The 14,265-nt window shown below is 37.4% G+C and overlaps 1 protein-coding gene across 2 annotated transcripts in view; it reads left to right on the top strand.

Moving 5' to 3' along the window:
• Positions 1 to 1,512: 1,512 nt before the first annotated feature.
• Positions 1,513 to 14,265, top strand: part of LOC149187840 (LisH and RanBPM domains containing protein) — an 89,187-nt gene continuing 76,434 nt past the window's right edge. Inside the window, exons 1-2 of one of the 2 annotated variants that reach the window (XM_089411480.1) lie at positions 1,513 to 1,579; positions 1,691 to 1,781. In XM_089411480.1, the coding sequence (XP_089267606.1) occupies positions 1,542 to 1,579; positions 1,691 to 1,781 (129 nt within the window). In that variant the 5' untranslated portion in view covers positions 1,513 to 1,541. The other variant, XM_089411481.1, reaches the window with a different exon arrangement.

The raw sequence follows: 14,265 nt of genomic DNA, 5'->3' as shown, positions 1-14,265 counted from the left end.
AGAATAACAAATGATGACTGATAGACTTGATTAAGAATTGCAAAAGTATGGCTTGACCCAATAAGTCCCTTGACATGTTGTTGGCCCTTTGAGGAGAAAGCTGAGGTATAGTGAATGTTGAAGAGAATGAAGAGTCTGTCTTGTGCAGGGCTTACTCAATCCTATAGGGAGAGAAAATTATAGGCACTCCAAGTTGGTTTTCTGAGTTATTAACCACTTCCATTGTAACCGGTGAAGATGAGCCAACCACCAAATTGAGAGCATTCTCATCCCATGCTCGGTTAATGAGGAGGATAGGCACTACACCTTCACACTTTGGGGGGTTGAGATCAACCCACCAAGCCCAAACAGGCCAACTGAAACACTGAAGAGGAACAAGCCACATGGATTGCTCACGAACACCTGGGCAGCTATGGCGACTGTTCTCAATACCAACTGATTTATTTCGATTTCCCCTATTCTCAAAGCTTCGGACTGACTTAGCCTATTGCTAGCCTTCCGTTCCGACCATGAATGCCTCCTCTATGCACTTCAAATCCCACACTTCAAGATATCTATCATTCCTCCTTTTGATTACGATAAGTCTCGACACATTTTGAATAAAGGCTAAGGCATGGGAGGAGATCCAATTCTCGCATGTATTTTTCCTTGCAGCTTGTGTGATATCAACTAGTGAAAATGCCAAACTGATGACATTCCTTCATTGTGCGATTCATGACATAGTTTCAATGCCACCAGCTTAATTACGAGAGAGATGCAGGAAATTGAAGGAGATAGGGGCGACGATTTATAATTTATGTCAATTTGTTCTATATTCTTGTTTGAAAACATTCCTTTAAGGGGGGGGGGGGGTCAAAAGTGCATACTTATGTTCTTCATGGGATAACATGGCATCCAATTAAGCCATTCATCTCCCATTGGCCTCTTTGTAGTTGGCAAACATTGTTAGCTTGTGAGTCTGTCTCCCTTATTTTACCCTTTTAGGATGTGGAAATGAGATTTAGAAAAGAAGTCCTCCAGCAAAACTTAGATTTTGCAAAAAAGAGAGATTTGACTATTCTTTAAATTAAAGCCTTTAAAAAAATGTGAATCTTTGATATAATTGTTGGCTAAATTAAATCTTTGAAAAAATGTTGATTTAATTGTTCTCTAAATTAAAACCTTTGATAAAATGTGAAGCATTATGGTTAATAATATTATTACATTTTATATATACATATATATTTTATGTGAATAGATGACAACATAGTGACTTGAAATATATATAAATAAGTATTTTAACGTCTATAAATAATTATCAGCCACTTATGATTATATATATGAAATATATGTTCATAATTTAGGAAAAAAATATTATTAAAATTAATAATATAGGGAATTTTTTTTTTTTTTTTTTAATACCTGTATTCTGGTTACAGTTACTAATGGTACATGAGGCTCCATGTGACCACAGGCTGATAACGCAGGCGGACGAGCAAATGGTAAATGGACGAAGATAAAGCATAATGAGCCTTTTTCGCTGGCAAAAAATTCAACCGGCTATGGCCAGGTTACGCAGGCAATCTCAAATTCATGACAAGTATGTCCAATAAAAAGGAAAGTCAATGTTTTATTTTTTTCCAAAATTGAAACGGCTTATGTGATCTACGAAGATGATAAAGTAAGTCGGGTTTTAACGAATAAATAACAGGCGGCGAAGAGGTCGAATCCCGTTACTCGCTTACCTCCTCACCTGTACTCATCGATCCAACTTATCAACACCGGTCATGCAGAGCAGTAAGGTATTAAACGCAAAATACTGATCCAGATCTCAGAAATTATGCTATTGCACAAATTCATAGCATCCATTAACGAAAAACGAGTGAACTTGTTTCTTTTTCGTTATTTTTCCCTTTTGTTTCAGGTCAATTTGGTAGTACGTTAATGCTGCAAGAATTTTGGGCTTATAGTGGATAATTGAGGTTAACTGGACCGGCAAATTAGGGTTTGGGATGGACGTAGATCCTCACCAATATGATCATTTGGTATGTCATATATAAAAATCGTATGCTGTCTTCTGTCCAGGTAGGGTTTGGCCAATAACGGTTTAACGGTAAGTTTTAGTCGAATGAGGGCTTAAATTAGGCACTAGGTTTATTCACTGGTTAATATTTGAGGGTACTTTGATATGGATATATATCCAGTTTCTATCTGGTAATATCCATATCCGTCCATATCTAAAAAGAACAGTGTACTTTGATATGGATGTATATTCAGTTTGTTGGTGCACTTATGCTACTTGGTCATAGCCCCATGCCTCTATATTGAAAATGTCCATAGTTAAAAATATTAGTGTACTTTGATATCGACATATATTCAGTTTGTATGTGCATTTATGCTATTTGGCCATACCCCATCCATCCATATTTAAGAGTATGCTTAATTATGTTGGCGCTTTTAATTTGATCATTAGAATGTAGTGAACTGGCTCCTCCGTCGAAAATCTAAGGTCGTAGTTGAAGCGACTCAGGATTAAAACTGCTATTGTCTAGAATGCTTAACAACTCACTCATCTGCGAATGCTGGAAACCTCAGTGTTTTATCGCGAGATTTAAGGATTCAGCCCCAATCTCTGATTTCTTGGGAACCGCTTGAGGGTATTGACTCTTCATTATTTCAATTTGGAGTATATGATACATTAAGGTACTTATGCGTTGTAAACATAACTTCGGATTACTGCTATAAACGTTAAATATTACTGGCGGCCCCAAACTATAATCTATAATAACCTAATCGCAATCACTATGACTTGTTCACACAAGTGATTTAACTGTGTATGGTGGGTACAAACGATATATCCTGTTGTATAGTTGCAGCGGTTATCACAGTTACTAGGTCTGTTCGGACACTGAACCTTTCAAACTGGCCTAGCCTTCCCGGATAACTTTCCTTCAAGTCCTGAAAAAATTGATAAGAAAGCCGAAAAACCAGCTTTGTATATGTTGTGTGTTTTTGCGCGATTGTTCGAACTCTTAAATAATAAGCATAATTTATTTGTTCTATATTTCCTAACCTTTCAAGCTTTCTTCGAAATCCCAAGCTTCTCGAAACCTTGCTCCTTCTCGAACCTGGCAACTTTGATGGTAATGTATCATTTTCCAAGAGACGCATTACTATAAAATTCATAAAGATACAAAATTGTTTCGCATGTCATGGTATCGATGTGTCTGTGTCCCCGTGTTGAAGCTTTCGGAACCTGACGTTCTGACTCCCGAGTAAGCTGCAGCACCCATGAAAATTAAGTTCAATGCAGGGTCACTCCAAATAGTTGATACCACGACAATTAATATTTTGAAAATCCTTGCACTGTTTTGCATGTTACCCTATATTTGAAACTTCCCTTATCATCACTGCCGTTTCCTTCACTGGAAAAGTTTGAGAAACTGAAATTCCATTGAAAGTTCTAGGAGGCGTAAATTTATTTTAAATTAACGTCCGCCAAATTTATTTTTCCTGTTTCATGGGCCTCATGGGAACCGTAGAGGTTTCTAGGTTAATTAAAAATAAATTATCGAGGGAGATCATAAACTGATTCTACTAAAAAGAGGAAATAAAAACAGAGAGAAGGTGTAGGAGGCGTAAATTGATTTTTTTTTCCTCGTAGAACTAGCCATATTTCTGGTTGAGTTGAAAATAAATAATTTTGTATATGCATATAGCATTTTGAGATATCCAATGGATAGAATCTTTGGTGAGTTTCACAAGAAATGGTCCTGTAAGCTTCTTCTGGCAAGATTTTGCACTGAACTTTAGGATTCATATGGTACGTATAAAAAAATCATACCGTTCTAGGAATGGTGTCAAAATATTAAAAAAAAACTGTGATTTGCTGCCTCAAAAAAGTTCGTAAGGTATCCTTACTGTTCATGAAGATAGATAGAAACAGGTCAATGAAAGGTTTACAAAATTGTGGATTTGACTACTTTGTCAAGAAATAGATAACAAACCAAGTACTGATGAAAACTTTGGAGACTGTTTAAAAGTACTGATCCTCTTTCAAGAAACAGCAAAGTAGTTTTCAAGGAGAACAGTCCCATCCTTTGCTCTTCCATGCACCGGTACCAGCAACAAGTCTGAGCCTTCTTTGGAGAGAGAGTCAGCTTCAGTGTTTCAGCTCTTGTAACATTCTAGGGAAATTTGGTCTAGGTTTTCTTTAGGCAACAAGGGTTTTTCAACAGACTTTACCTTTACTGTTCAAATGCCATAATTATTTCAGCATAAATGTAAACTCTAGTAAACAGTCTTGCTTTTTCAACAATTCACCAAACAGTACAAGACGACAATTTTGATCATCCAATAGTTGAGCAGTACTGAAATAGTCCAAATCAACTGTCCAGGAGAATCCAACCAGTCCAATGCAATTGTAAACAATTCTAAAACCAATTCTGAATTTAACAGCTAGATGACTATTTCCTAACTTCTAACAACTAACCCGAACTATATTATTTGGTCTTAACCAGAGAAGACTGCCAATACTCGCTCCAGGATAAACCCTTGTCCTGCTTCAGATGCTATCCGCGAGGTGACTGTAACTCAGAATTTCGGAGTGCAATAGATCCCAGGAGGGTGGTGTAATGTTTGCAAATGTCTGAACTGTTCAAAACTTGAATTTGTGTTAGCCTCAGGGTCTTCGACCAGCTCCAGTTATCCGTCCAGACTTAATAAGAGCTTGGATCTGTTCCTTTCTACTGTACAAGTTCGGGTGACCCCAGAATGATAATATTTGAATCCTGACTTCTGCTCGGCCTCAAAAAGATGATGATTTAGCTTCAGGAGGGCTTCAGCATTTTTCAACTGCTGTCTGATCTTAGTGAGGGTTCGATATGGTTTGGGAAGACCTTCTTCCAACCTCAGGCTGCTTTGATTGGTCAAAATTGGACACGTTCCACAGTTAGGCCTCTGAGTCTGTTCAGGGGTTCCTATCCAACCTCAGAAATACTTGGCCTGTTTCAGATGGTATTCCTTTTGCCTCGGGATGATATTGTAAAGATTTGATCCTCAGCAAGCTTCGATCTGACCACGATTTAGCCTCAGGAACAGTTCGTCCAGCCTCAAGGTGACTTAGGTGTCTCGCCACAGAATTTGTCCATAAAAAGATATTTCGTTCCTCCTTGTATAGAAAATACTGTGCCACAACAAAGTAGAAAGAAGAAAACATAACTAACTAGGGTGGAATCTTTCACTTCTGAAATTAGTGGAAATCAGGGGTCTTAAAACTCTCAGAGCTATAGCTCAAGAAAGCAGATGATCTGATCCACAATTAGTGATGATTGATTTGATCTCAACCCTCCTCTATTTATAGATTTTTACGTGGGCTCCAAAATGTGAGGGGTTGTGGGTACAGCCCTAATTTTGGGTTTTTTTAGCCCCAGCTGACCCAACTTTTGCCCAATGTTGCCCCAACATAGGAAAATTTGGATTTTAACCCCTTTATCTAGACTATAGCCTATGGGGTTGGATGGATATTCCGTCGTCAAATTGACCCATCAATTCGGAGAGGGCATTACAATTCTCCATATACACATGCAAAGGAAATTTGATTAAGCATATATAGGACATAGAAACAAATTGTCCATTCCATATTTCCTTTTCTTCCAAGTTATTACTAGCAAAGTCTCCAAAAACCTGTAGTTTGGACACACCTTTCATTGCAACCAATTTTAAGAGCAACCAACTTTAAAGCTAGGAGTTCAGCATAATTATTTGACCTCCCTCCCTGACCAGTGTTAAATCTAATGAGGATAGATCCATTGAGAAAAATAATGTCACTTGCCCCACAACAAGGAGTGCTATGGCTGGCACTGTCAAAATACCTTGAGGCCCAAGACCTCTCAGTGGATTTGAGATAACTACCTTTGAAGAGTGACCTTTGCCACAATTTTATAGCTTGTAAGGATGGCCCTAGCTTGTCAAACACATTGGAAATGAGTGAATGTGTACTCAAAGACATCTTCACTCCTTGTTGAGGCTATAATCAGAGAGGGCTATTAAAATTGGCAATTAGGGCCAAATTCCACTTTGGACAACTCATTTGATGGAGACAATTATTGCATTGAATTTCTCTTTTCGAGAAGACCAAAATCGAGCTAAAGATCACTCAATTTGGACAAGGAGAAATATGTTTTTTAAGTGAAGCCCACACATGTGCAAATTGTCAAGGTCGACCACGTCATCATGTAGGTTCATGAAGCCCAATGTACACGTCTTTTGACCCTCAACGACTTGTATAAATAAGAGAGACATCCAACCTCATTTGGCACCTCATCAACTCAACATATTTTTTTCTCTCCTCATATGATTGGTTCGTACACCTTGTTGACCACTCCATGTCAACTACCCTATAGCAGTACACCCATTTTTTTGCAAAAGGGATTTCATCATGTTCCTATGTTCAAATCATCTAGGATTCATCATCAATTGACAATTTGTCAAATTTGTAAACCCATTTTGCATGTTTGTAATGTAAATGATCTTAGTAAGACCATAATGTATGTAACAAACTAGGTAAAACTATTATTTTGATGGCGATTTTCATCCTAGGAGGTTTTTCGTCTTACTGGTTCATATGTGTTTTTAAATACAAATCATCGACAAAGTATTTCCCTTCAGCCTCACCCCAAAGCTAGGGTGGATTTTGTTGTTAAGATCTTTAGTTAAGTCCTAGTGTTATAGTCGAGTTTTCTGTAATGTGATTTGGGAATAATTTTGAGCTAATTGACTAAATTATTTTTATTACAAATCACTTGGTCGACTAGATCATATTGAGTCGCAGAGTTGGGTAAAATAATTGAGGGTCTATAATGAATGAGTTTTACCCTTTTGAGGGTTGAAATGTAATTATCTTGTGTAAATAATATTTTAGCCATGGTGCTAAAATATTAGAGGGTTGAAAAAAATATTAATCTCCTCATGTGTCAATTAATTAAATTTTCTGGCGAAAATAAATTAAAAATCCTAAGCCAAAAATTTAATTAATTAGAGTCAAATTTAAGTCTTGGGAAAAAAAATTCTCCAAAATAAAAAATTCGTGGGTTCTAGAGAAATTAATTTTTGGAGGTCCCCCACCAAGGGAATATTGAAAATTTCAAGAAATTTTGGACCCTTGGGCCTTGGTGGTTAAGTCAAAGTCAATTTTTTGAGGAAATTAGCTCAAAATAATTAATTTTACCGAATTAAAGAATTAAAAGAGAAATTCGAAAATTCCTCAAAAAATAAATATTTCGACAGTGGAGATTAAAAGATAATTAAATCTTTATCAACGGTTGAGATTACTTTGACGGGGATCAAGCCAACTAGCTGTTTGAAGAATTTATCTATAAATTAGAAGTCATTTGTCTCACAAAGGATTTAATCACTGAATCGTGTACTAGCTTTTGAAACTATTTTGTAATTTTTTTGGAATAATAATAACACAAAGTTTTTGAGGTTTTAATTGATGGTGGTGTTACTCTCCTATTTCTTATGGTAATACCATTCTTAATTTTCTATTGAAGCTTATTTTATATGTTGTTGATTTTGAGTGTGCAAAGATCTTTTATATTCAAAAACTTGGGTGTTAGGGGAAGTCCTTGGTTGGACCAACCAACTCCCAGGGCATAAGATCTGAAAAATCTTTTTGATTGAAACTCCAGGATCTATCTAAAGAAGTTTCTCTTGCAGGGTTTTTTGGCTAGTGCACCATTTTAATTTTTTTTATCTTTCATATACTGAGTTTAATTAATAGATCTGGCTAGGAAAAGCTTATATCTACAGATCTGAGAACAGAATTGGACTCTCTTAAGATCTAGTAGATTTGTATTTTATTTGTATAGATTTGAAATTTTTGTAGAATAATTTTGAATTTCTAACATTGAGTTTTTGGGTTTTGGTTTTACTTTTGTACATATTCGGGATCTAGGGTTTTATTTTTATTTTGTGCAGGGAGAGATCTAAGTTTATTTGAGGAAAGTGTTGGGGTTTGAGACAGATCTAGGCCCTGGAGGGCAAGATCTAGTCTCAATTTTTGGTTTTCTGGGACAAAATAATACGAGATTATCCAGAGAAAAAACAAGGCTCTAAAGTTTATAATTTTTTTGAGCCTTAAAGGCTTAACGTTTCCCTTAAATTTTCCTCCAGCCCTCTCGGCATACCCTTTTCATTTCAGACATCCCTTAAAACCCTGCCGTGGCTCCCATTAACTCTGCTGTAAACTCTCCACGCTGCCTCCATTTCCTTATCCCCCCATGCAGTCCTAATTCCCAAACACTGGTCCTCCCTAACTCCTTTCTGCCTACCGCAACCTGAACAACCTTATTCCTTCACTTCCCCATCTTCTCTTCCCTCACGCTACCCTTTGCTGCCATCTATCACCCTTGCTGTGGCCCTGAGCCACCTTCTAGCCTCCTTCCAACCTTAGATCTGCCCCTTAAGCCTTAACACAGGCTCATCTTTGACCCTTTTTCCTTGCTGTCTGGACTCCATTGGGTTTAATCGCATCACTGTGGCAGAAAATTATTTTTCTGGGTTGGTATATTGTCAAAATTTGCAGAAGAATTTGGATAAAGACTTGTGATTTCAGGTGGCACACATTGGAAAACTTGTACAAGTGATTTCAAGCCCTAGGACCTCTCGGGTTTCGCTTCTAAATTCTTACTCCTTCACTCTCAAATTAATCAAGGTATTAACTTCAAACAGTGACATTAGCTGAACATATTGGCAAGGCAATCTCTGACATAAATCTACAATATGAATGACTGTAAAGGTCTGATCATAACACCTAATTGCATCTACGTTTGAGAAAATAGTTAATTTCAGAACTGTTTAAAATATTTGTTCACTGATTTGGCATTAATTTGGCATCTAAAATTCACTGTTGTCATAAGAACATTTACTGCTGTTGTAAATACAAATCTCTGAAAATTTAGGTGCTTTAATATCATTTTGGAGTTGCCTGTCATAAGAATTTAGAGAGCTGATCTTCTGTTTGCAGAAAGCATTTCTCGGCTGTCATAGGGTTTACTTGCTGCTAATTCACTGAAACTTACTGCTATCCTAAATAATAATCTCTAAAAAATAAGTACCTTTAGTTCATTTTGAAAGTTATTGTTTGCATTTTTTACCTCAACAAGTTTTGGTATGGTTATTGGCATTGAAATCTAAGTTCCGGATCTGAAATTGCATACATAGGAACTCATTGGATATTGATATCTATGTTGGTATAAAGACCTTGGTATTATTGTCATTCTTGTTTCATCACTAATATCTGTTTGTGAATGATAACTTTACATTAGCACTTAAAATATAAATTTTCCTGAGTTGAAAACCTATCGATATAATTGCATTTTATGTTTCAATTGAATGTCTTAAATATTTGGCATTAAGGAATCTAATTGTCATTGGCATTATCTTGGAAGAATCCTAATTCTCTTAAAGGATCATTGATGATCTTATTGTTTCTATATTGAAGAATTGTCATTGGATAATAAATTTGAATAACAGTGTGGGTAAATGCTCTAGTTCTCTCTCTTGCCAGTAATATCATTATTGGTTTATGGTTATTGTGAACTTTTGGCATATTAATAATCTTTCATTAAGAGCATACATCTTGTGATCAGTTACTTGAGCAATTGTACGTGGGTATCTTTTGTATCTTATTGGCACCTGGAAATTTGGCACTTTGTCTTGTGTAAGATTGTCTTTTCAATCATTAAAGTATCTTGTCATGAGGTTAATCAATAATAAGTACTTAAACATTAAACAAAATTAAAACTCAAGGTTACTCACTCATCTTTAATTCCTCTTTGCATTTGCATCATAAGCTAGTCTTGCATATTAAAAACTTACCTCCAAGCATCAACTTGGTTGATAGAGAGATAGATACCCATTCATCTTTGCTTGAGAAGCTTAGCTTTCCTAGTACTTAAAACGGTGACCTTGCAGTCGTCAGAGCCATAGCCTTTGCAGTGTCGGAGGCATCGGGTATGTTAGATTTCAAGGAGAGGGATCGTTAATCACACCCTTGTGTGCTTCACCTTGACTTCTCTTTGCCACTTACTACAAAGTTTAGGTTCAATATACAAAAGATCAAGGGTAAATATTTAGACTATGCATTTAACCAAAATCAAAAACATTTTTGCATTTCACATAAGTCTTAGGATTTGCATTGCATATAGGACAGTTACTAATCAAAGCAACAATTGTCCATCCAGTACTTGGTTCTAATGTGTAAAGCAAGAGTATTGACTCGATAGGGCATTGGTTTCAAATCTTATAAATCTAATCGAATCCTTAAAATCTTGCTACATTTAGACAGGTACTTGGCCACTCAACTGTGTCTCCTGGATTGGTTGGTTCCCAACTAGTCCTTTATCTCTTTTCCATAGGGTCTACCCCCCATAGTTTACTGTTGGGAGACAGCTAAAACAGAGTGATTGGTGATTAGGGTGACAACCCCCGATCTGAGCCGTTGTCACAGTGCCTATACATTTTCTACGAAAACACATCTCATTGGGCAAATCTTCTTCTCACACGTGTGGTAGAAAGGAGGACAAATTTCAAATCTGATGCAGGGTTTGACCAACGTGACCAAGGGTTGTTTGACTGATTTTGTGTGCGATTTTCTTGGGATTCTTTTTGTTTCTCTAGGCCACATTAAAGGGCATAAAAATCGAGGAAGTTTAGGCACTTTGATAGTAGGCTTCTCCTATGCGTGGACCAAGTTTGACGGCTTAAAAGTGGATTGGTTTGACTGCTGTTTGACCAAATAAGGAGGCCGAGTTAGATGACCTTTGTCCGAGCTGCTAAGGGAATGTCCCTTGACTATTGACTGGTTAGGGCACACACTATTGTTGTTGACTAAGGACATATGGCAAATTTGACTAGGCTATTTTTGGATAGTGATTTGCAAGTCAATTTTGACATTATTGTACTCTCTCTCTTTGTTGAAAATTTGATATTTATAATAAGAAAAATTGATCAAAGGGTTTTTCCCATCTTGGGGTTTTTCACTGGCATTCGCCAAATTTTGGTGTTCTCTTGTCTTGGCTTGTTTTCTGCTTTTATTGTTCATGTTCTATGTACAGTTACTGTCAATGTGATGATTAATGTGATTGCTATTGGAAATTGTCATTGGGCTAGCTAAAGGACATTGAAGTAATTGTTGCAAGCATAGAACATACTATTGTTAACCAAAATTAACATGGTATTGTTGAAGAAAGTGTAACTAGGTTCACTCTTCATAAATGTAATTTTGATCTTTGGACTTGTAAAAGAAAAAGAAATATTATTTTTGTAAAATGCAAAAATGAGTTTCTTGCTCATTTAATAGGTCAAGCACATGTTTGAATGCTTTTAGGAAATTCAAAGAGTCAATGTAATTGTTGAAGACCCATGTGGGCATGTTAAACTATGTAAACATATGTATTAGAGTCAAAGAAATATGTCAAAGAATATCCTCCAAAGCAAAGACAAGTCTCCTCTTCAAGTCGGCTCAATAAATGAATTTTCACGCACAAATGTCAAGTCAGCCTCACCAGGTGATCAAGTTGGCCTAAAAGGAGCGACAAACTCCTATATATAGAGTAGTACGACCTCACCATTAGACCATTAAGTGATCTCTGAAATCAACGAAGATGAAAGGCAAGAAAGAGGTGTGAAAAAGAGCAAGAAGAGTGCTTTTAGGGCACAAAAGAAGAGAAGAAAGAAATCCGAATTGTGGAGGACTATTTCAGGGCTCTTTTCTGTCACACATGCAAAGAAGGAAGGACATTCCTGCGGTCATATCAGATCTAGAAGTGCAACAACTTAAAGGGGTTCGATTGGGCTAAAGAGAGTGTCTAAAGAGGCCTCCATCTTCAACGAAGTAGGTGCCATCTCAAGTAAAGGAAGGGAGAAGCAAAAGGGGGTCAATTACAAGCCTAAATCAGTCACTCGTGCGAGAATCCAGATCTGCAGTAGGGTTTAGAGGATCTGCCTCTAAATCAGAAGTATACCTCAAGGAAGAGCCTCGTTATCTAGCCTTAGTATCACATTGAAGGAAGACTATCAAGCAAGGAAAAGAAGAAGAGGGCACCAAAGAAGAGGTCTCTAAGGAGATCTAGGGTTTCTATAGTTGCCAGAAAAAGAGCTGTCAGTTGCTGGAAGAAGTGTGAAGGAAGAAGGAGGCATTGATTGAAGGATAGAAGGAAGAGAGACTGTGTCTTGTGCTTGGAGGATCAACTAGTCAAGGGTCTAGGGTTTGGCATTTGTCAATTGAAGTTTCAATAAGAGAAATTTGCAGAAGGATTTTCCTCTCTAGGTGAGAGAGGTTTTGCCCTGGCTGAGAGCCAACATCTTGTGTTCTTATCTCCTTTTATTTTGGTAATTGTTTGATGAAGTAAGAAAAAACACACCGATAATAATAAGAGAAGATTGTGCTAATAAGAAAAGTAAAAATACTTCACAAATTGTTATCATTGATAGAAGAATCACTATAACCCAGATGCCCTAGATTCTTCAACATGGTATCAGAGCTACTTAATTTCCTTCAACATATTCTTAAGGAACAAAACTTGATTTGCATCATTAACTTTAAATAAGCTTACCAGTGTATCGTAGATTTCTTTGGAGGTGGTCAACTCGGAAACATAGGCCACCAAGCGCTTATCGATAGAGTCTCGAATGATCTTCTTCGCTTTGACTTCTCCCCTGGACCACTTGTTCCTTGCAGCAATAGATGTATTTGATGGAGACCCAATGATTCTGCCTCTCACATGGTCCAACACTTCCTGCCCTTCCAATGGCAAATCGAGAGACGTCTTCCAACCGTGATAGTCAGACTTCTCACGGAGCTTTTCTTCAGCGGGGAAGTGTGGTGAGGACCCCATGGAGTCTTTAGGATTGCTTCAACAACCTTCGGTGATTGCTCGTTCTCTTGCTCTTGCTTGGGCTTTGTCTTCACCTCAGCTCTGATACCATGTTAATTTATGGTATGTTCTATGCTTAGTACAATTTACTTCAATTTCTTCTTATTAGCCATTGTTTAGCAATCACTGGAGTCTTTAGGATTGCTTCAACAACCTTCGGTGATTGCTCGTTCTCTTGCTCTTGCTTGGGCTTTGTCTTCACCTCAGCTCTGATACCATGTTAATTTATGGTATGTTCTATGCTTAGTACAATTTACTTCAATTTCTTCTTATTAGCCATTGTTTAGCAATCACATAAACATAAAGTAAAACGCAGATAGAACATTAATTGATCGATAGAAAACAAGCCAAGATAAGAGACACCAGATGTAGCAGCTAGCCAAGGACCAAACCCAATGTGGGGAAACCCTTTGATCAATTCTTCTTTAATCTTCAATAGTTCAGCAGAGAGAAATAGTACAAATACATAAATCTGTAATTTTATGACAGCAACAGCAAACCCTAACCAGCAAAGTCAAATCTGGTCAAACAAGATGAAATTGACCTCCAATATGCTTGGTCAATTTCCCAGTCATCTAGGCCTCCAACAAAAAGAAGCAGCCCATACATAGTCTGAAAAACACAGTCAAACTGCAGTCAACCTGCTGCCACAAACTATGGCAGTCAACACTGGTCAAACCAGAGGTCAAATTGCCTCTGTTTGTGTGCCACAAACTGTGGCCTGCCTAGGAGAGGCAACCACACCAAAACCGCACTCCTAAAAAGTCAACGCTTGGTCAACGTTGGTCAAAATGTCTTGTTGCAGCTTTTGCGTCCTTCTTTTTGTGTCTTCCTGCGTCATCCTTCCTTGCCCTTCTGCGTACTCCTTCCCACGTGTGAGCTTCTCTTCCTTGTGTGTAAGCCCAATCAGCTAAGGAGAGAAGAACGTGCGAGAGATGAGATGAGTGAATAATGCCTCAACCTCACTTGTATTTATATGAAACGCTGAGCATGTGTGCCACACATTTAGCTGTTGGCCGACCTTGACAATTTGTCAAGTAAATACAAATAAATTCATATCTCCATAAATACTTGTCAAAATCGGCTGATCGTTAGATCAATCCTACACCCCTCGACGAGAGGAATCAAGGAAAAATATCAGCTGCCATAAATAAAATGACCCACGTGTAGTTTGGCTCTAGTTGCCAATTTTAACTGTTTAACAGATCTTGACTCTTCTAAAATCATATTGCTTCCTATCGATATCGTCAAGGCGCTTGCGCATTCTGTCGATATCTTCTTGAATTTTTTTTTGAATTGTCATCATTGCTACTTCTTCCCATTTTGTTTTTGTTTTTCCTAGTGG

The sequence above is a fragment of the Pinus tabuliformis genome, chromosome 3_1, assembly GCF_031772625.1.
Source record: "Pinus tabuliformis cultivar Carrire ecotype Pingquan chromosome 3_1, CPIR1, whole genome shotgun sequence".
In the NCBI taxonomy this organism is placed as follows: domain Eukaryota; kingdom Viridiplantae; phylum Streptophyta; class Pinopsida; order Pinales; family Pinaceae; genus Pinus; species Pinus tabuliformis.
This window is presented reverse-complemented; position numbering and strand designations above follow the sequence as displayed.